General features: G+C 38.2%; 1 protein-coding gene across 1 annotated transcript in view; it reads left to right on the forward strand.

Annotated features, from left to right (window-relative positions):
• The window catches only part of LOC127233096 (mucin-16-like), a 138815-nt gene that overhangs the window by 99259 nt on the left and 15482 nt on the right, over positions 1-24074 (forward strand). Inside the window, 18 exon segments of the mRNA XM_051199507.1 lie at positions 734-906; positions 2290-2325; positions 3253-3318; positions 4039-4160; positions 4262-4320; positions 4451-4623; positions 5733-5768; positions 7794-7859; positions 8784-8905; positions 8999-9057; positions 9197-9369; positions 10565-10600; positions 12010-12084; positions 12993-13114; positions 13212-13270; positions 13371-13543; positions 18816-18851; positions 22981-23046. Of these exon segments, the coding sequence (XP_051055464.1) occupies positions 734-906; positions 2290-2325; positions 3253-3318; positions 4039-4160; positions 4262-4320; positions 4451-4623; positions 5733-5768; positions 7794-7859; positions 8784-8905; positions 8999-9057; positions 9197-9369; positions 10565-10600; positions 12010-12084; positions 12993-13114; positions 13212-13270; positions 13371-13543; positions 18816-18851; positions 22981-23046 (1652 nt within the window).

Here is a 24074-nt window from a genome sequence, read left to right on the forward strand (position 1 = left end):
TTTGTGCTGGAGGTCTCGTTGCAACTTGAGAATGTCTGAGCAGGTTGGACAGTCTCCCCTCTTCAGCACTCCTATTGATTATATAACTTCAGGAAGGGAGGAGCCTTGTGAATCTGATACATTTCAGAAGTGTTCTTTCTGATACATCTGTAGTCTTTATTTTCTTGCTTTACTGAGCCTCCCTGTAAAACTTTGGGTCTATAATGAGCCTCTAACCAGAATAGAATGTTTCAATGTGGAAGAAACTGCTACAAAACAAGGAAAAGTAAGAAGAAGATGAAAAAGAGAATAAAGAAGACTGTGATGGAGAGGGAAAGAGGAAGAGCAGGATAAAAGAAGGAAAGGGACAAAGAAGGTGAAGGGACAGTGAAAGAAGAACAGGGAAGAAAAATGAATATGAGAAAGGGGATGAGAGGAAACATAGAAGAGGAAGAGGAGAAGGAAAGGAAGAGAAGGAAGAAAATAACAGAAGGGAGATGAGCAAGAAGGGGAGAGGTTAAGAGGGAGAAAAAGAGGTGAAACTAAAGTTGGGATAATTTTGTTGAAGAAAGAAACTTTTAGACAAAAGTAAGCACAATGTGAAGATCCTAAATTGAAAAAGTGAGAGAGCAAAGCAGCAAACAATATCAATAAAATCAGAGTGTAGACTATGAGCTGTGTAGAGTGACTACAGGGGGAGGGGCAGCAGGTGATCAGAATCTCCTCCATGTACACCTCTTTCTCCCCAACTCAGGTCAGTGAAGAATGGTGCCCAGACCCAGGTAGATGTCCTCTGTACATACCACCAGGTTCCCAATAGTCTGGGACTTCCTGCCAAGTCAATTTTCTATGATCTAAGTTGGCAAACCCATGGAATCACCCAACTGGGTCCTTACTCTCTGGATAAAGACAGCCTTTACATCAATGGTGAGCATTTTCTATCTGTACCTCCATACTCTCCTGCATGCCCCAAAAGTTACCAGTTACCAATTCTTTGGGGAGACATTAGGATTCAAATCTAGTCTCCTAACCCAAAGCCCCACCTATTCCCCAAAAGCCTACTCCTTAACAAATCCCAACTTGAGAGTTTTGAATCTAAGACAGGATCCCAGATGTCACTGCCAATGTGATGCCCTAGGCAATTACTTCACAAAAGAGTCAATCTTGGAGAAATAAAGAGAATACATTTGTCTCAAAGCCTGCATCCTTCTCACCCTTGATAGTAGACTAACTTCTCTTCTGGGCTGTTTTCTTACAGAGGGAGAAAAGCAGGCATGAGTGTCCCTAATGACCTAAGATTCTGACACTACATATCGGCCTAAAACCAAGAAAGGACAGATTCTAAGAGATACACCTTGTATGGCATTTTAAAATGCAACTTGTCAAAATAATTCCCTCTTTCCCTTGCCTTAACTCCCTCCCATCTTCCTCTCCCTCCTACTTCCCTTTCCTCCTACCCCTCCTCTTCCTGTCATTACCTACCTTTCCTTTTCCTCCCTTTTCATCTGTTCCCCTATCCTTCCACACCATGCCTAGAACTAGTTCCTAGGAACTCACACTCATGTATCACCATTGCCTCATGATGTAGCTTTATTTTTATTGCTGTGATCAAATACCTAACAAAATCAGCTTAACAGAAGAAAGGTTTAATTTATTTTCCAATGTAAGGAAATCACTCTCATCATGGTAAGGAAGGTGAGGCACCTGGTCACATAGCGCCAATGGTCAGGAAGAAGAAACAGCCAAGTGCAAGCCTTCGGGTTACTCTCTCCTACCTATTTAGACATGGCTCATGATAAGGAGATACCCACAGTTAAGGCACATCTTTCAACCACATCTCAAACTTAGAAACTCTCTCAGAGACATGCCCAGAAGTTTGTCTCCTAGCTGTTTCTAAGATCACTAAAATTGGGAAATCAACTGTAACTGTTATACACAAGTACGGAAGAGAGGGCCGATATTGGCACCCTCCCCATTGCTCTCATTTTAACAAAGGGGACACTGAGGCAAAGAGAACGGAAGGAACATGTCCCCACTTTGGTATTCTGCTTCACATCCATCCCTTCAATTCTGTCACAGAAAAAAAAACTTGGTTAGAATCCACCTTCAAAAATTTCACTCTTTAAGTGCATCACTTTGTTGTCCAGTCAACATTTGCCAAAATCTACTATAAATCAGATCATATCCCTGGGGCCGGGAACTAATAATTTTTAAATGTATCTTGTCCCAGTGTAAATTTCAGAACAATAAAAAATCGATTTGTTCATTACTGTATGCTTCGTAGAAATAAAGTGCAACTTTTTTCCCTAGGTTACAATGAACCTGGTCCGGATGTACCTCCTACAAGTATGTGTCTGTATCATTAAGAATTTTGGCTTATGTATGTCTTCTCATTCAAAAAGGCATGCCTCAGAACAAACCAGGCTCCCAAGAGAGGCTAAGGTCTTAGTAGATGAATAATGTTGAGTCCTTGGCCCTCTTTTTTTGACCTGCATCCCTAGCATTGGACTGAACTTTTCATGTTTTTTATTTTTATATTCATTCATCCATCCTTTACTTGTGTTTTCTGTTGTTTGTCCTTCATTTCTTCTATCCATTTGCCCATCCATCCATACATCTTCACATACATCTGTATACTTGCCCATATAAGCATTTATCCATGAACTATCTATTCATGAATCTTTCTGCCCACCTACCTATGCATTTGTCAATCCATTCTCCCCTATATCCACACATTTTCTTTTGTCCAAATGCCTATTTGACACTCATTTCCCTTTATTGCTGTCACTATGCATCTATATGCCTCTCTAGACACCCTGTGAACAACTTGGCCACCCATCCATCCATCTTCCTATTTTTCCATTTATCAATATACCTTCCTATCACACATTCATACCCTGTTTCTGCCCAGTTATCTACCTATGTCCATGCTCATTCATTTAATTGTACTTTCTTCCTTCTGTTTTGCTTCTACCTCCTAAAACTGCTTTCAACCTTTTTGAATTCTGCTTTGACCTATCATTTATATGTTTTTCTTTACAATCACCCCTTCTACTTTCTGCATTCAAATATATCTGTACTCTTTGATGAGCTTCTCCTCTTTTTATCACCCTCACTGTCTTACTAATTTTATCTACAGATATTTCTCATTCCTCTACTAACATGATTCTCTTTCCCTTACTCTTATGGGTAATTTTTCTGACATGAACCAATGCTATAAGGGTTTCCATATCAGGTCACTCTGTTCATGCCTAATGACTGCCTTTTCCACAGCTCCAGAGCCAGCCACCACCATCTTACCCTCCCCACCAGTTTCTCTACAGCCAGAGTCCAGTACAGGTATACGGGGGGATCCTTTTATTTTACTTGACAAGAATGCCTTGCCCCACACCTCTAACAGTTGCCACATGTCATTGAGAGCTACGAAACTTAAGATGTGAAGAGCCCAGTGCTAGGTTCATCATTACATACAAAAAATCCAAGCAGCAATTAAATTAGATGTCTGCCCTCACACAAACACCATGTTCATAAGGTAATCAGATGATTAAAATATAATGAGGGGAAATAAGAAGGAGATACAAGCGGCATAATAGAAAAGACGGCTTATGAAGAAAATTCCACCCATACTGATACTGCTGTTATGAATAGGAATGATCCAGACAAAAGGGTAATAAAGTGTTGATTGAAGGAAAATTACTTCAGCAATGACTCAGTAAATCAGAAACAGCATGTGCACACAGATAATTGACAGGACAGTGGTTTGCATGAAGAATACCACTCACTACAGAAAGGATAATTCATGAAGGAAGAAAGGCATAACAAACAGCTTAGAATGAACTTCAGTTCCAAATTAAGAAGCTTCTCCTTAAGATGGGTAGATGAAACAGTGGGTAAAGTGCTTGGCCCCAAACATGAAGATCAAAGTTCAAATTCCTAGCACCCATGTTAAGTGTTGGGTAGTCATGACAGACCACATAATAGAGAAAATGAAATGATCAGAGCAGTCTTCCAGTCATGTCACCACACTGAGTCAGGTTTTACCTTTCTGTTTTCCTCCAGCTATGTGGCACCACCTGGAAACCTTCACAATCAACTTCACTATCTCCAACCTTCAATACTCAGCAGATATGATCAGTGGCTCAGCCATGTTCAACTCCATTGAGAATGTCCTGCAACACCTGGTAAGACCCTCTGTCCTAAAAATACCATGTCAGAATTAACTTCATCTACATTCTCCAACTAACTGTTTACTCTCTTTTTTTTTTTCCTTTTTCATCCACAGCTTGGAGCCTTGTTTCAGAATAGCTCCCTTAACTCAAGTTGCAGACTGGTCTCCCTCAGGTGATTCTACTTCCATCTAATTACCCAAGAATTACCATCCCTTCTTTTGATAATCTTCACTTTTCTCCTTTCTTGAGGCTTCCATCTACATTAGGACCACCCCTTGAATCTCTATACCTTTCTCTCTAAGACCTGAGAAGAATGGAACATTCACAGGTGTGGTGACCACCTGCACATATCAGAATGACACTGCACATCCTGGAATGGACACATGGGGTCTGTACTCAGAACTGAGCCTTCTGAGCCATGGAGTCACCCAACTGGGAAACTACACACTGGAGAATCATAGCCTCTATGTAAATGGTGAGCATGGTCTGTTGTATGTTGTATGATCTCCTCAGGCATCCATTATTTACTCTGTACTGTCAAATGTTCCTAGTGGTCTTTGTGTAGACTAGCTGTTTCTATGGCCTTCATTTCTGTCCAAATAATTAAATAAGCACACACAAAAAGCATAGAAAGGTAAGGTATATAATCACATCACAGACAACATCAAGAAGGAAAACGATATAAATGTTAGTCTTTAGCTCTCTACCTTTTATCCATCCAGGTATCTAGGCCCTGGAACAGTGCTGTCTAGAGTTAAGGAATGCCATCCCTCCTGGGTTGACCCAATCTATGAACTCCTTTAACATCATGCTTAGAGTTTTTCTCCTTGGTGATACTAAATTGTCATACTGACTATTTGTAGTAATATTTACACCCCATGCAGTGTGAAAGAACATCATACTTCCATTTTAACAAAGAAAGAAATTAAGGCACTGGAAATGAAATGGGCCAAGATACACTTTTAAGAAATGAAGTTTGTAGCTGAAAAGAGTCTTGGTGTCCTGAGTTTATATTTCATCCTTTGACCATTGAAGACCTATGCATTGTTTCTCTCTCAAAATAAATGCAAAATTTATATGCCTAATTTGTTGCCAAGTCAGCATTTATTAAGAATCTATTGAAAACAGGAATTTGTTTCTGGCACCAGAGATGAATAAGTTTCATGTTCACCTCATCTGAATGTAATCTATAGTGAGGCAGAGCCAAGCTACAATATTATTCAGCACAGTATTCTTCAACTTTAAGTGGAATAAGACACATAACAAATGGGTTATTATATTTTATATACAGGAATATAGGTATAATGGCATTGATGAGAGTATATCTTTGGATTTTGAGGTATGGACATAAATCATATGAGACACTCATTCTAGCAGCCTACAAGGGAGCTAGTAGAGAAGAGTTGGATTGGAATAACACATCAGGAAGGTTTCCCTTGTGATGATATTTACATAAGATCCTACAACATGAGTAGATATTTAATAAGTACTCACAAGGACAAGTATCCATTTCCCACATACATGAGAGTGTAATGTATGAGATCATTCTGCACCTTGCACCTATGCTTGACCTTTGTTTTCTAGGTTACAATGGACTTGGTTCAGACATACTTACTACAAGTAAGTATCAAATCATGCCAACTTGGTCTTGGTCAAGGCTTTCCTCCTCATTTACAAATGAAGCTTGCCCCAAACACAGTCCAGTCTCCTGTGTGTACCCACGGCCTTAGAAGCAGAAATATTATCCCCTAGCTTATGTTTTGCCCTTCATCCCTAGAGTTTAATTTCTGAATTCCCTTTACTCCTTAAGTTTAGAGGAAGAAATATAAATGAGAGATTGTTACTTATAAAAAGTGTCATGTCAAATAGTAATTATTTATTTCTAATTTTAATTTTGAGATTGTAATATACTTACAACATTTTTCCTTCCTCAAAAACCATTTATGGCCTTTTTTTTTATTATTCGCTGTTACTTGCATAGACATATATGTGTATGCATATATATTCTTAAATATAACCTGTTCAGTCTCTATAATGTTACTCGTAACTATGTTTTCAGGACTGAGTACTTGATATTGGATAACCAATTGCTGTGCTCTTCCCTAGGAAAGACTATTTTTCCAACTCTTACCATTCCTTAGTTGCGTGTAGTTCTTTGGATAGGGTTGAGAACTCTTGGGATTTTCCTCATTCACTTTGGCATATCTATTGTCATTGTTCTTGTTCATCTTATGTTTATTTAGTCATGTTGGTGAGACTTTATGAGTGTAGCTTCTGACATTATTGTAGTCTATAGTCTCATAGCAAACTCCCTAATCCTTTGGCTCTTACAAACTTTCCCCTGACACTTCTGTGATGATTTTAGTGCCTTGGGTGTAGGAGTTGTTTTATAGATGTATCCAGTGTCATTGGTACTTGGCTTCACCACTATGCATTTTGATTGGTTGGGAACTCTGTAATGGTCTCTGTGTGTTTCAAAAAGAAGTTTCCTTGATGAGGGCTATGGAATATACTTTAAAAAGTAATTCTTTAATTTACATCTATTATAATCTTAACTATCATAGTCTTAGTAGGGGCTTCTTCATTGTCAAATTATGAATTGTGATTGCTATAGTTGTTTCTCTCTCTCTCTCTCTCTCTCTCTCTCTCTCTCTCTCTCTCTCTCTCTTTGGTTCTTTTGCTCTTTTGGGAGACCTGCCACCCAGCTTCCAAATAAATACATTCACAGAGGTTTTTCTTACTTATGAATGTCCATCTGGCCATTATTTCTAGAAAGCTTTTCTGAACTTAAATTATCCCATCTATCTTTTGACTCTGTGATTTTTACATTTATCTATTTCTGTATATCCTTTCTTTCCTTCTTAATCTGTATCTGGCTATGTGGCTGGGTGGCTGGTGATTCTTTTCGCGCTCTTTCCTCCTTGATCCTATCCTTCTATATTTTTACTTATTCTCTCTGCCTGTCATCCCTGCCTATCCTTTCTCCTGCCTCACTATTGATCATTCAGCTCTTTCTTACATCATCAGGTGTTTTAGATATGCAAAGTAACACAGTTTCACAGAGTTAAACAAATGCAACATAAAAGAATGCAATACATCTTTGCATCACTAAACAAATATCCCATGGCATAAACAAATGTAGCACACCTTAAAATGATATTCTACAACAGATTGCTAATTAAGTTGTTTTGGCTAAAATATTACAATTTCATTCCATGACCCAATCACCTACCCTTTTCTGCAACCATTTTTTCCATCTTTATTAGTCCTATGGTGTCTTATTTATATCAGTCTGCTAATTTTCCTCATAATTTTTTATTTACTTTTCATTTTCATTCTTCCTCTTTTTCCTGCCATCCATTCTCTCAGTTATCAACCATACATGCACCCATAATAATGTCCTTTCCCTGTTCTTTCTTCATTTCTTAATCCACCCATCACTTTCTTATCTGACTTTAAATCGATGAACTGCTCACAGTTTTCATTGCCTTGAATAAATTTCATTCAGAGACTTAGTTGTCCCTTCACTTACACCGTCACTCTTGCTTATGGTCCACTTGTGAGGGGTTGGCCTGGTTTGAACCACTTCTATAAGAACTTTCTTGACTGTATGGGGGTCATCACTGCTGACAGCCTTTTCCACAGCTCCTGAGCCAAGCACCACCATCCTGCCGTTTACATTGACATCTATGCAGCCAGAATCCGCCACAGGTATTTGAGAAAGCCTTTTCCTACACTTTATAAGAAGCCCTATCCCACAATTCTACCTCCTGACTTTAGATGAGACCTGGCAAGCCATGTTGTATGGATGTATTGCCAGTATCATTATTACAACAGCAGAGATTAGACTATCATTTCAATCAGATGCCTGGCCTCATGCAGCTACCAGGCTTCTGAGATGAACATACCATGACAATACAATGAGAGATTCCTGTGAAGAGAGAGGCTCCTAACACAATATAACTGGGTGGGGGCATTCTGGAGAAAGCTCCAACGGAACTGAATCTCCCAGGATGGATAAAAAAATAATAGATAAACTGTCATGGTTTGTTGCTGTGAAAGAATATTCTAACAGTGTGGGCTCTGTGGCCATCAAGAGCAAGTGAATGGACAGTGGTGAATTTGGGATTTCTAAAGCATGAAACTCAATTCCCAGTGATAGCTCTCTATGTCCACCTCAGGACCCATAAGACCATAGCATTAGGCACAGAATTGATAAGTAACTGAATCTGGGAATTGTAAGAAACCACATTAAAGTAATCTTGAATATCAAGCCAAGAAACAAGAAACATGAAATTTCAAGGGGAGCCATAGTTGGTAAGAAGACTGGGGAGTATCCTAGTAAGTTGCCTACATAAATACTTTTCTTGTGTTTGTCATAGAAAAAAATCACTGGGACACACAGTGAATATTGTGGGGGTAATAATTTGGATATGAGAAGATAAGACCTGATCTGTTATGCCAAAAGAGATAGCATACATGAAGAACATTCAGAAAAGGAAATTGGGGTAACATGAAGATGAGATGTTTAGCTCAAACTTGGATGAGTGCAATATAATTTGATGCATATAGGAATCTAGTGTAGTATCAGGCAAACTCTCAGTTACAGGCTTCTGTCTTCCTGTCTTCTTACAGCTGTAGAGCATCACCTAAAGACTTTCACAATCAGTTTCACCATCTCTAATCTTCCATATTCAGAAGACATGAGCTATAGCTCAGTCATGTTCAACTCCACTGAGAGTGTTCTACAGAACTTGGTGAGACCCTTATCCTAAAACATCCTTTTAGGAGAAACAATGTGCATCGTACATTTAACACTTTTCTCTTTTCCCCATTTTCTTCCTCTATAGCTTATACCCTTGCTCCAGAATATCTCATTCAACCCAAGATGCAGACTGATCTCCATCAGGTGGGTTCACTTCCTTGCCATTTTCCAGGAATGGCAGTACCTATTTTGACCCTTCTGATGTTCCCTCCTTTTCTTGGTTCTCACATCCACATTAGGTTATCTCTAGAGTCCCAACCTCTTACTCTTTCACTCTTTTCAGGCCTGAAAAGAATCAAACCTCCAGTAATGTAAATGTCATTTGCTCCTACCAACATGACTCTACACATCCTGGACTGTACACAGAGGAGCTATATTTAGAATTGAGTAATCTGACCTACGGAGTTACTCAACTGGGCAACTATACATTGGACAAAGATAGTCTCTATGTGAATGGTAAGCATGGTCTGTGTTTTCCTGTAGAATATCTTCAGCAATTATTTATTTTCCTTGCTTTTTCAAAGCCAGTGATCTCTTTCCAGACCAGTTGCTTCCATGTGCTTAGCTTCTTCTTCCAAGAATTTGAGAAGTACCCATAAATAGCATTTCAGGAAAGTAGAATTAGCTAGTCACATGGTGTTCTGAGCCAATGAGAAGATGGACATAAATAATGGCCCTCATCTCTCTCTTCCTATTTCTTTTACAATTTAGAAACCTTGTCCATAGGCTGGAACTACCAAGAATTGGAGTGAAGCAATGCAGTTTATTTAAGCCAATTCCAAAGCCCCCTCACAGAATGCCCAGTGCTTTGTCTTCTTGAAAGTTGTGGGTCTTGTCAGTTTGCAATCAGTATTGACCACTGTGTACCATGATGTTTACCAAGCTATTCTCATTTTAACAATGAGAAAAATTAAAACACGTGTACAAAAATGAACCTACCTACTATCTGGATATGAATTCTAATGTTCAATGTTTTATTCTGGTCCTTTACCTTGGCTGTTACAAGGACTTGTGTAGGATTTTTCTCTCTAATAGTTTACACAGCTTAACTTGATCATTATATTGTTCACTCAGTATTTTATAAATATCCATTGTATTTCAGACATTATATTTAACACTAAGAAAAATAAGTTACATGTGCACTTTGTCCCAGTGTAAACAGTAGTGGAGCATGGAGTGTTTAGTTCAATTCTACACACAAGTAAAAATGCAGTACCACACATGATAACTTCCCAAATAAACATATGTGTCTGTCTGTGTGTGTGTGTGTGTGTGTGTGTGTGTGTGTGTGTGTGTGCGAGAGAGAGAGAAAGAGAGAGAGAGAGAGAGAGAGAGAGAGAGAGAGAAGAAAGGATGATGGTGTAAGTGGATGCATATAAATATGTTGAGTGATATATGAAAATAAGACACACTTTGGGAAAACACATTTGAGATAAAGTAGAAAAGGTTTTCAGTTGAAACACCAAGACATTCTTCACAATGCCAAATAAATCAGACCATAGGACATCAGTAGATGCACAGTTAGTATATAAAGTGATATATATCTACATCATGGTGCTAAGGACTATGTAACGCCTTCTTCTTGTGTGTGTGTGTGTGTGTGTGTGTGTGTGTGTGTGTGTGTGTGTGTGTGTGTTTCTTATTTTTCTAGGTTACAGTGGAACTGGCACAGAAGAACCAATCACAAGTAAGTGCCAATTTAGCTTGACCTATGTCTTGATCCATGCTTTTCTTCTCACTTCTAAAGGAAGCTTGTCCTAAACATAACCCAGTCTCCGAGAAGAGGCCAAAGGCTCAGTGGAAAGAAGATTGCAAAGTTTATAGACACTTGATAGTCCTTGGGTTGGATATCTGAATTTTCCTCAATCTTCTGAGCCAGAAGATGTGTGGTAATATTTACCAAATTATGCAGAAACTGAAGTTTGTGTTACCTAAATCAAATGCTATTGAGGATGCAGTAGGGGCTTCATTGTTACCTAGCAAATTCTGATGTCTAACTAAAGTGTTTGGGTAAAATAGTCCACTTGTGCATTATTCCACTCATCTATATTTCCAGCTGTCCATTCTTTCATTTGCTAGTTATTGTTCCTCCATAGCCATATTTTCTGCCATCTATCCATCTATGCACCCACCCACCTGTCCATTTATTTATCATCCATCCATCCTGCTTTTCATTCTACTGTATTGCTTCATTTATTCTGTCATTGCTTCTCTATTCATCCTTCTAACCCTTCATCTGTTCACTATTTATTCATCAACTCCTACTTCTCTCCACTTGCTAGCTTGTCCTTTATTTCTTTGATATGTTTCCTTTAAATACACACACACACACACACACACACACAAACACACACACCCCTACCCTGTTATCCATCCATTATCCTATATACCTTTCCACTCATATATCCACCCACAATACAACAACCCACCCATATATTCAGTACCTATTCATTTGTCAATCCACTCAACTACTTCATTCTCTCATCTGTTGGTCTGATTAGCATTCACTCCTTTTCACTTAATTTGTTTGTGCATCTACCTAGCCATATGCACACATATCTATCCATTCATTAACTATTCATTAATTTATCTACCCACCATAAAAGTCAGTCATCAATCCATCCATTCCCCCATTTACCTTCCTGACCACTTGCCAGTATGTCTATCCATCACCTATGCACTTACCTATTCATTCATATACTTACCCCAACACAAATTTATTAATGTATTTCCCCACTATTCATTATGTTCATTTACTTATATGTTATTTGTTCCTTCTTTCCTTCCTTCTGCTTCTACATATGCTTATTCATCTTTCTACTTATCTACATATAATTCCATTACTGTCTTTCAATTATTTTGTCCTACATTCTCAGCCATTCTCCAGCCAACCACTCAGTATCTGAGTTAATTTTATTCACAGGCTTTTTTAACATTAATACACATTCACTCCTTTGACCTTTCTGTGTATTTTCCACCTACTTTCAAGAATGTACCTCAGTGTTTATGGTACCCACATTTAGTCACACTTGGACTACTGCCACTTCTCTAATTACATATGGACTTACCCATCCCTCATGACATCCCTTCCCACAGATCCTGAATCAGCCACTACGATTACTACCATGCTGCCTTCTCCATCAACACTCGTGCAAACAGAATCCACCACAGGTATCAGAGGACATGTTTCTATTTTCAGAAGATCTCCTGTTCAACAGTCCCAATTTCTATATGAGATCTAGACACAAGGATATAAAGAACCTAGTGTCATAGCTTTCATTACAGACATGAAGTTTTTAGAAGCAATTCAATCAGCTTCCAAGCCTCAGACAACCACCAGGATTATAAGATAAACAGACCGATGCAGTGTAGTGCCTAATTTGTTGTGGACTTGCAGTAAAGGGCTTCCTAGAGACAGTCCAACCTGATCTGAATCTCTCAGGCTGAGTAGGAGTGGTCCAGATAAAAAGGACATAAGTATTGCTGGAAATTATATTAACAATGAGGGCTCCTAAACAAAAAAGACATAGTATATTAGGATAAGTTAGAGGAATTTGGCTTCTATGGAGAATAAAGTTCATATCCCAATATAGCCTTTGAATTTCTCATTCAGAGCCCATAAAGACAGGATGGTAGTTATGGACTAATGAGTAACCAAAGCTAAGAGATCATGAGAAACCAGATTAGAAATGACAAATCAAAACACTCAAATGGAACACTGAAACTGCATAGATATATGAGTTGTAAAAATTACAGGGCAGTATCAATAAGACTTTCTTTTCATAACACTCCTTTTAAGTTCAGTGTAGAAAAAGTTCTCTAGACAGTATATCCCATGAGTCTGGTAGGGTGATAGTGTGGATAAGAGAAAATACGGTTATTGTGGGAAAGTATATACAAAGTGTGTTAGGAACATTCAGAAAGGTAAATTGGTGTGGTGTGGAGATGTGATATTAAGTTTATATTCAGAATGGGTACATTGGTAGGTGCTAAGACACAGGAGATATGACTTGAAGAGATTAGGATTCCAGTCTTGTCCAAGGTAAATTCTTAACTATACATGTCCTCATCTCTTTTAGCTTTGGGGCACCACTTGAAGATTATTACAGTCAGCTTTACCATTTCCAACCTTCCATATTCAGCAAATATGAACAATGGCTCAGCTGTGTTCAACTCCACTGAGACACTCATAAAGAACCTGGTGAGATCCTCATTCCAGTAGCTTCTGTATGGATAAATCATATCTACCAACTCTATCCAAATTTTATTTTCATTGCTTTCAATGTTTTTCTCCCCAGATGGAACCCTTGCTCCATAATGCTTCTTTCAACTCAAGCTGCAGACTGGATTCCCTCAGGTGTCCATTTGCCTAAAATATATTATTCTGCTTGCTTCTTCCTCCTGATTCCTATCTACATTACTACATTTCTAAAATCTCTAAAATCCTCTTGATCTAGGCCTGATAAGAATGGAACTGCCACTGGTGTAGAGGCCATCTGCACTTACTTACATGACCCAGCAAATCCTGGGTTGGACACCCAGGAACTGTACTCAGACCTAAGCAAACTGACTCATGGAATAACCCAACTGGGCAACTATACACTGGACAAAGAAAGTCTACATGTGAATTGTAAGCATGACCTGTGCTTGCTGTGGAATGTACCCAACCACCCCCTTTTTTTCTTACACTAAAAATAGTATTGATAGTATTTTATTTCCAGAATTCATGAACCACAGTGAAATAGCCTGGCAAGGAAGTATGGTTGCACATTCAAAATCAGCAAGCAGAGGGATTTGAGTGACTTTGTTGAGCTTCCTTTCTACTTCTTGTATCTACTTTCAAGAATGTACCTCAGTGTTTATGGTACCCACATTTATTCACACTTGGTTTTTCCATACAAACTAACCAGATATAAAAAAAAATATAGACTTCTTTGTGTGTATGCCAAAAAGTGGTAACATTGGTTCTTATAATAGATCTATCTCCAGGAGTTTAGGAACAAGCACACTTATTTCTATAGTGGTAACACCCCCACTAGAAGGGAATAATTGTTCTTGTTTTCTCACAACCATGCCAGCCTTTGTTGTCATTTTGTTTGTTTGTTTGTTTGTTTGTTTTATTCTGATCTTAGCCATTCTGATAGGGGTAAAATGAAATCTTAAAGAAGTTTTAATATTTTTTATTGATACCTAGGGATGTTGAACAGTTTTTCAAAAAATTGTATTTCATTTTGTGAGAATTATTAGAGACATGGAACAATTTATAATTGGCTTGTTTTCTTGGTGGTCAATTTTTTATTCTTAACTAATCCTCTGTCAGATATTTAGCTGAGAATTTTGCCATTCTACAGAAAGCCACTTTGCTAATACAATGTTTTCTCTTTTCTGTATAGAAGCTTTTTAGATTAATGGGGACCTGTTTGTTAATTGTTAGTCTTAAAGACTATGCTATCCAGTTTCACTACCAAAACTCCTCTCCCATACAAATAAATTCAAATGTATTTCAATTATGATAGGGTACCAGGACTTCTGTAAGGTTTTTGTTTGTTTGTTTATTTGTTTGTTTTTGTTTTGTTTTGTTTTAAGTATTCGGACTTGAGTTTGGGTGTTCAGTAGCCTAATTATCACATCTTTTCAGCTGTTCATTCTTCCATTTTTCTAGTTATTCTTGCACTCATACCACATTCCCGTCAATTCTTCTATCCATCCAACCACTGAACCACTGATACATTGACACATTCATCTATCCATCCATTCACCCATGCACACATACATACATACATACATACATACATACATACATACATACATAAATCCCTAAATCCATTCAATTCTCCTACCTATTCTTTTGTATTTACTTTGCTCCTTCTCTCTCTCCTTTGTTCACGATCAGGTTAATTCATGCATCCACATTCACTGATAAATCCAAACTAGTGTCTATTTTACAGATCATACATTATTATTTCTTATTTTTTCTTTATCCATTCATAGATCCACCTAATCTTTAATCTACCTATATATTCACAACCTGTATGATAAGTCATTCTTATGTGAAGTACTACCTATGTATTTTCAGTCCATTCAACTATACTTCTATTTCTTCTGTTGACTTAGCTGTTTAGCATTCACTTTCTATCTCTCCTTCTGTGAATTTACAAACTAATGCATCCATGTATCCATGCATGCAGTACTTATCTACTCAATCATGTACCTTCCCATCTATTCTATAATCATCTACATATCTAGATACCTATGCCATAATCTGCCTATTGATCAATAAATGCAAACACAGAGACACACACATACACAAAAACATAGGCACACACACACTTGTTTATGCAACATCAAGTTAATTTCCTTAGTTGTCGATTCTCTCCTTTCCTAAATCTCTCCAAGTTGTCTTTCATTGAATCTTCTTGAGTTCTCTTTATTTATTTATAAAGATTTATACATTTATTAAGTACACAGTGTTCTGTCTGAATGTATGTGAGCACTACAGAAGAGGGCACCAGAACACATTATAGATGAGTGTGAGCAACTAGTGGTTAGTGGGAATTAAAGACTAGACCTGTGAAAGAGCAGCCAGTGCTAGTAACCTGTGAGCCATCTCTCCAACGGCCTTGGCTTTCCTTTTATATATCCTTCCTTCCATCCATATACTTACCCTTTCTATTTTCTGTCTTCCTAATCTATTTGTATTGTTTGCTCGTCTTTTATGCTGATAACTAATCTCAATGTTTTGAGTTAATACCATTTACATAGATTTATTCTCCACTCACACAATTACTCCAATTTAGCTCATGGTTCAACTGTCAATTGACATTCTACCTCTGACCATAGGTAGAAAAGCCTCTCTCACTATGGACAAACTTTGATGTATATAAAAAGGAGAATTTTTTCTGAGAAAAAAAAAATACTTCCTTTACTAATCTCTCAAGATTAGTAAGAGTAATCCAGGTAAATCACATGAAATGTTACTGGAAATGAGATTTTTCAGCAATGACAATCCTTCCCACAGCTCCTGAGCCAGCAACCACTACCCTACCTTCTCCATCTACATATCTGCAGCCGGGATCAATCACAGGTATTTAAGGATCCCATTAGTTTATATCCCTTATCATACACTTCCCCCACATATACTCCAAAGACAGCCAGGAAATCAGGGTATAAAGATGCTAGTGTCAAGGTAATATTCATATATGCCAAAATTAGTCTAACAATCCAAATACGTACTTGCTCACATGAAAAGAATAAGAAGGTGAGACAAATAGGCTACTGCAATACTTTGTTTCTTATGAGAGTGGGATGTGCTTACAAGACATATAATATAATGTAGACAGACAGGGGAAGACCATCAGGGAAAATTCTTCCTGAAGTGAATCTCATAGGAGGAGGAATGAACAATATAAATGAAGCATGAAATGTTCCTGGAAATGAGAAATTCAGTATAAGGGCTCAGTGACCAACAATATAGTGAATGGGAAGAAATGGGAAGAATTTGATTTTCATAAAATGTAATGCTCAATGCGAAGTGCAGCATCTTTATGTCCTGCTTAGCACTACTGGGGATAAGAGTATGATAATGATGAATGTGTAAACGAAAATTGGAAGTCATTAGAAGACAAATAGAATGCTATTATATAAATGCATGCTGTTGCTGTGATTAATGCTATAGTCTAAAGCAGCTTTGGGTAATATGAGACTAATATTAAGGAAGGCTAAGTAAGAACTCAAGACAGGAACCTAGAGAGAGGATATAAAACAGACAAAGGAGGAAAACAGCTTACTGGCTTGACTTCAGTGTCATTTCGGCTATCTTTGTTGTACAACACAAACCCACCTGCCTGGTGGTGGTGCTGAACTTAGATGACTGTGTCTGCTACATCAAATAGCAATCAAGAAAATACCCCATAGATATTCCCACAGGTCAACTTGATGGAAGTAGTTCTTCAATACTCATTCCCACATGGGACTACTTAGCAACCAATATAAGACACACCAAGTGTCAAATATTCAAGTGCAAACTTGACACTGGATGTACAAATGGAATCATGGCAAGTAAAGGTTTACAGAAAGAGGTTCCTTTGGTTAGGATACAGAACATCATTATACAGATATACAGAGAATCTAGTAAGCATTTGAGATATATATTCTGTGCATAAAAAGATAAGATCTAAGTTAGATATTGGAGAGAATTAATGTTAATAATCTTAAAGAAAGGCTAATTGGGTAATGTGTAGTTAAGAACTTGAGGAGGTTTTGACTGGATGCTTTGGGATGCAATAGCAGAAAGAAAGAGAAGACAAGCTGGTAATAACAGGATTTTTTTCTGGAATCAACAAATTCTCAGTTGTAGTTCTTCTCTAGCTGCAGCTATGGGGCACCATCAGCAGATCCTCACAATCAACTTCACCATAACCAACCTTCCATATTCATCAAATATGAGCAATGCCTCAGCTGTGTTCAGCTCAACTGAGAGTCTCCTTCAGCACCTGGTAAGAAGCTTATGCTGCAGCCTGGGGGAGATTAATCCCATATGACCCCTTTATCCACACCTGTTTTGATGTCCCTCCTTGCCCATCCACAGCTTGAACACCTGTTCCAGAATGGCTCCTTCAACTCTAGTTGCAGACTGGATTCCCTCAGGTGAGTCCTCTTTCTGTGCATTAGACAGGAATGACCATTGCTTATAGTTCCCATTCTCATTGCTGCCCATTCCTTCTGCTTCGGAGATACACTATGGCTGTTCTAGAGTCCACACACTCTCTCTTTTCAGGCCTAAGAAGAATGGAACAGCCACTGGTGTGGATGCCATCTGTGCCTTCTACCATGACCCTGCACATCCTTGGATGGACATCCAGGAACTGTATTCACAGCTGAAAAATCTAACCCAGGGAATCACCCAGCTGGGCAACTACTCACTGGACAAGGATAGTGTATATGTCAATAGTGAGTGTTCTCTGTGGTATGCTGTGGAATTTCTCCTGGTATCCTTTATTTTTTCTTCATCTATCAGTAACATTGTTAGTACTGTCTACACTAGTTGATTCTGTGTACTTAGTACCTTGTTTCAGGAACCTAAGAAGCACACAGGAATAGCCTGGCATGGAGGTATGGGTGTGTGATTATAATGTATACAAAGTAAGCAAGTGTAGGGATATGAATGTATTTGCTGAGTTTCCTTTCTACTTCTACATCAATCCAGGAATGTATCCCAATGCTTATTGAACACACATTTACTTACACTGGTTTTTCCATCCTGATTAACCAGACATAGAAACTTGCTTTCAGATATATCCAGAGAATTGTCAGTTCAATCACTCTATGTCTGATCATTTGCCTAGCCATTGTAACCATAAGACTCCATGATGTGGGCAGAGATTTTGTACCATTTAACCTCTTACTGTTTTCCATTCAGCTTTTACTTTATACCATAGTTTATTGCTGATACACAGAACAAATAACTATCGTCTGTACCTTTTCCTTGTGTTACTGAAGAGGGGAAACACACTATATTTTTTGTCTGTTAGTACTATATACTTCAAATACTTCACAGAAAAAGTGCTCAATAAGGATCTTCTGGATGGATGCATACTGGTAGAATACATGGGAAGAAACTCATGTGTATGTATATTATTAAGAAATGGAGGTGTGAAAACATGGTTTGTAAGGATTAACTGAGAAAATGCTGCATGAAGGGGGAGAGATAGTCATAGTTGAAATAAGAGGAAATTCATTTCCAGAATCATTTGTCCTGTGAATGGTGGTTTGGTAATCTATCATTTGTCCTATGAATGGTGATTCAGTGATCTATATAAGGGTGGTGTGGTGACATGTGGACAAAAGCAGGCAGAATCCTTTCCTTTCCTATTCCTTCCTTTTACATGTCTTCTATTTTCTAGGCTATAATAAACCTGGTCAAGAAGAACCTTCTACAAGTATGTATCGATTTACACCAACCTAAGTCTTTGTTCATATTTTCTCTTCATGTCCAAAGGAAAATTGACACAAATACAAGCCAGTCTGTTCAGAGACAACAAGGTCTCAGTGAAGTTCTGATGCAAAACAATTGCTCTCTCTTGAAACTGCAGCCCTCATGTTGGTTTTCTGAATTTTTCATATTCTTCTTTGTTGGATAAAAATATCTGTAAATATGTAACTTGCAGAATTATGGGACTCTTTAGATGGTTACCATCTAATTTATGTTTCCTAAAAAAAATTTCACTGTCAGGGATCTCATTAACAGCCTGCAAAATCTGATAAATATTTAGGAATTTTATCTAAAATTCCCTTCTCTCTTTAATTTTTTTCTAATTTGTATTAGTTCTTTGAGACTTTTATACAATGGATCTGTGTTGCTGTTGCATCAGTGTTCGTGTGTTACCAGGCCAGTCATTGTTGTAGCCCAAAGTGTTAATAGTTGAGTAAGTTTTGTGATTCCTTTCCTCCTACAGTAGCATGCACAGCACCTACCACCACTCTAAAGTTAGTCAGAAGAAATGTCTAAGGAAGATGTTCAGGAGGGTAACCAAAAGCAGTGACAATAGGCAGTAAAGTATGTGAGTCTATAGTGCATCACCAACAACTACAGAAGGCATAATCCACTCCTGATTCTGGGCTATTACTTGCCATTCTGTGGTATCTACTTGGGCACTGTTCCCTCATTGTACATCAATTCAATTTAGAGACATTTTTGTGTGTGTGCATATATGTCAGGAATCTTCTACAGCATTAGTGGTCTGTGTGACTTTTTTGAATGCCCTTAGTGGAAATTATCCCTCCCTGTATTACATCTCTACCTGGTCATCCCATATTCATTCTGCATTTGAACCTTCCTGTCTATCATTCCCCTTCAATCTTTAATATCACCATATCCATGTAATGAAACACTAAAATCTAAAGTTTCAAAGCTAAATCTACAAATTATAGAGGACATATGACTCCAGGATACTTCACTCATAATGATTGTTTCCTAATCCACCCATTTACCTGGACATCTTAACTGTATCATTTTTATTCAGACTATTTAAAATTTTATTTTTTTTTTACTTTCTAATCCCGGTTCCTTTCCTCCTCTCCTCCCACTCCCCCGATTATCCCATGCTGACCTCACATCTCCTCCTCAGAGAGGGTAATGCCTTCCCCTAGAAAGTCTACTCAGTCTGTCCTATCATCTCATAGAGGCAAGACCAACATAACTCTACACCTCCCACACCCCTCTGTCTAGGCTGGGCAAGCTTTCACTACATATAGAATGGGCTCCAATAAGTCAGTTTTTGCATTTAATTAAATCTTGGTCACACTGCTAGTGACCTCATATATTGTCCGAGTCACACCATTGTCACCTGTATTAAGGTAGTCTAGTTTGGTCTTCTGTAGGTTCTCTATTTGTCAGATCTGAGTCAGATATCTCTCAATAACTTGGGTCAATTGATTCTGTAGGTTTCCCATCGTATTCTTGACACTTTTGTTCTTATTATTGCTTCTCCCTCACTTAAATTATACTCCAGGAGCTTGGCCCATTGGTTAGTTTGGATTTCTTCATCTGATTCCATCTGTATATAGAAGAGGGTTGTACTTTCTCTAGGTTTGTTGATTGTAGGCTGGGTATGCTTTGCTTTATGTCTGTTATCCACTTATGAGTGAGTAGATACGATATTTTTATTTCCGGTTTTGGGTTACCTCACTCAGGATGTTTTTTTTTTCCTAGTCTGTCTGTTTACCTGTGAATTTTAAGATGTCATTGTTTCTTACCCCTGAGTAGTATTGTGTAAATATACATTTTTAGCCATTATTTATTTGAGATGCATCTAGATTGTTTCCAAGATCTATTATAAAAAGTGTTGTTATGTAAGTACTAGAGGATATGTCCTTGTGGTGTGAATATGCCTCCTTTAGATATATGCCCAACAGTGCTCTTTCCCAGAGGAACTTTTTGCAATAGTTTCTGGAATCTGCTGCTGGAAAACATTGCTGCTGTTTCACCAGGTTATCACTCCTCACTCCTGGGCCTGAGGCTAGGGCCACCACCTGACACTCCACCGAGGTCTGGGGCTTCTTGAACCTGAAACTAGAACCTCCCTCTGCTACTGCTCTGGCCTGAAGTTTAGGCTCCCCTCTGCTGTGCTCCTGCATCTGAGGATTGTGGCTCTTCTGAAGCTGCTGTGTGCCTGAACTTCTGACCTCCCTCTCCTATTTAGAGGTTTAATTTTTTTCCCCAGATACCAAGGGATATTGTACATTTATTCAAAGATGTTTCTCTTTCATTTGTACTTCTTTGTGAGAATTATCTGAGCCATGCCATAGTTTTTAATTGGTTTACTATCTGGATGATTAATTTTTGTGTATATACAGATATTTAGCTGGTATAAAGAATTTTGCCATTCTCTAGGAAGCCACTATGTTCAAACAATGTAATCTTGTTCTGAGGAGAAACTTTTTAGATTCATGAAGTACTTTTTATTAATAATTAATCTTTAAAATTATGCTGTACATACTCAGTCCCAAAAGTACTTTCCCATGGCAGTAAGTTCAAGTGCATTCCCCATTTTTTCCTAAACAAGATCAGGGAATCAGGACTTATGTAAATATTGTTTAATCACTTGGGGATGAGTTTTGGATTTTCAGCAACCTATTCATCATTTATCATTCTAGCAGTTCATTCTTCCATTTTTCTAAATATTCCTGCACTCAAATAACATCTCCATCAGTCTTTCTATTAATCATTCTGTCCATCCATCCATCTGTTCTCCTAGATATTTTATACTTCCTTTGTTTCTTTCCTCTCCCATTTCTTATTCAGAATTTCATTCACAAGCTCATTCAAATGCATCAGTAAATCCAAACTAGAGTTCCTTTTCCCAGTTGTACTTTATTCCTTTTATTTTTCTCTATTCATACACACGTAGATCTACCTGAACTTTGATCTACCAAATCCTGCCTATAATTACATGTATTCACACCCTGTATGATCAGCCACTCTCCGGTCAGCTACAACCTATGTATCTCTCAGTCCATTCAACTCTTTGTATACCTATTACTCCTGTTTGCTTGGCTGCTTAGCAATCATTTTTTCTCTTTCTTTTTCTGTGAATTCACGAGTCAATCTATTCATGTATCCATGAATACAGCACCTATCTACTCATCCATGCATCTTCCCATCTATTTAGTAATCACCTACACAAATATATACCTATGTGGTGATATCTTGCTTGTACAAATAAAGCTTATCTGAATGTCAGATAATGGAGCAATCCAATGTCACACCTTACCTCCTTAGGTTATCTATCAGCAGACAAGAGAGTGAATTCCTGTTTCTCCCTGCTTGGTTGTGGGTCAACCCAGGTATCTCACTTCTTGCCTGTCTGCACAGACTTCCAGATATCTACTGGTAGCTAGTGGCAAGATCCATTCCCCCAACCAACAGACAGGTTCTATTTGTACAAACAAGATAGTAGTGCATGCATATGCTATAATCTCCTCTAGAGCCATCAACACACAGAGACACATACAGGAAAACGCACACACACACAAACACACAAACACACACACACGTGTTTCCCCCACCATCAGGTTCATTCACCTAATTTGCCTTTGTTATCTCCTTTCTTCAGTCTCTCCAAGTTTTGTGTGATTTGATTCTTCTTAGATTCTGCTTTGACTCTCCTTTCATATATCTATCCATCCATCCATCCTTCTATTTACCCATTCTATTTTCTACCTTCCTAATAAATGTGTGTTCTTTTCTCATCCTTTGTGCTGATAACAATACTTTGAGGTAATTCCACTCATACTCTTGTTCACTTTTCCAGTCACAAAATCACTCCACTATATGGTTCACATGTGAACAATTCACATGGTTCACATGTGAACAGTGGTTCTCCCTAACCATACTCATAAAATTACTCTCACTGTAGACAGGCTTTGTTGTGTGTAGAAAGGGGATGCTTTTCTGAAAAACATTCTCCCAGAACTGAATCTCTCATGATGAGTGGAAGCAATTCAGGTAAGTAAAGTATGAAATATTCTTGGAAGTGAGGATTTCAGCAGTGATAATCTCTTCCACAGCCCCTGAGCCAGCCACCACTATGCTACCTTCTCCATCTACTTCTCTGCAGCCCGAATCTACAACAGGTATCTTGGGATCCCATTGTCTACCTTAGATTAGATTCCAGTCCATTCTTCTACCACCTATCCTCCAGAAAGTGCTAAGGAACCAGTATACAAAGGTGCTACTGTCACGGTGATCTTCACATGCACAAAAAAACAGACTAAAAATCAAAATGGGCAATTGCCCACATGCAGCCAAAAGCGTGTGAGAAAAGTAGACTACAGCAATAGTTTGGATGTTTGTGGTGTTGGTGAATGGGGCTAACAGGTATGTAACATAATGTAGAAAGGGAAAGGCTTTGGGGAGTGGGAATTCCTCATGTACTGAATCTCTCAGGATGAGTAGGTGTGATCCAGACAAATAAAGCATGAAATATTCCTAGAAATGAGGATCTCAGTACAAAGGCTCAGGGACCAGCAACATTATAGGGAATCAGAAGAATGGGAGGAATTTGATTTCCAGGAATCATAATGTTCAGCCAAGTGCAGCCTCTACATGTCCTGATTAACAACTGCTGGATCATAGTGGTAGGCTCAGGAAGGATGTGAATATGAGACTCAGAAGTTTTGGAAGACAAATTGAATGCTGTTATAGGATATATTCTGTTGCTGTGATTAATGACATAGCCTAATGCGGCTTGCGGGAGTATGTGTGTATACATTAGCAAGAACTCAAGGCAGAAACCTGCAGAGAAGACCTAAAGCAAACCATGGAGTTACACTCTTTATTTCCTTGATTTTGGCTTCATATCAGCTACCTTTCTTGTACAAACCCAGGCCTCCTGCCTTGTGGTGATGCTGCAAATTGATGACTGTGTCTCCTACATTAAATAGCAATGAATAAATTTTCCCCATAGATAACCCACAGGTCAATCTGATGGAAGCAATTCTCAATTCTTATTCCCACATATGATTACTTAACAACCAATATTAGCCACACCAAGCATCAAATCTTCAAGTTAAAAATTACACTGAAAATACAAATGGAACCATAGATAGTAATGGACTATAGACCATTCTGGTGTGAGTTTTCATTTCAGAAAGAGGCTTCT

Source organism: Phodopus roborovskii, unplaced genomic scaffold, assembly GCF_943737965.1.
Source record: "Phodopus roborovskii unplaced genomic scaffold, PHOROB, whole genome shotgun sequence".
Taxonomy (NCBI): Eukaryota; Metazoa; Chordata; class Mammalia; order Rodentia; family Cricetidae; genus Phodopus; species Phodopus roborovskii.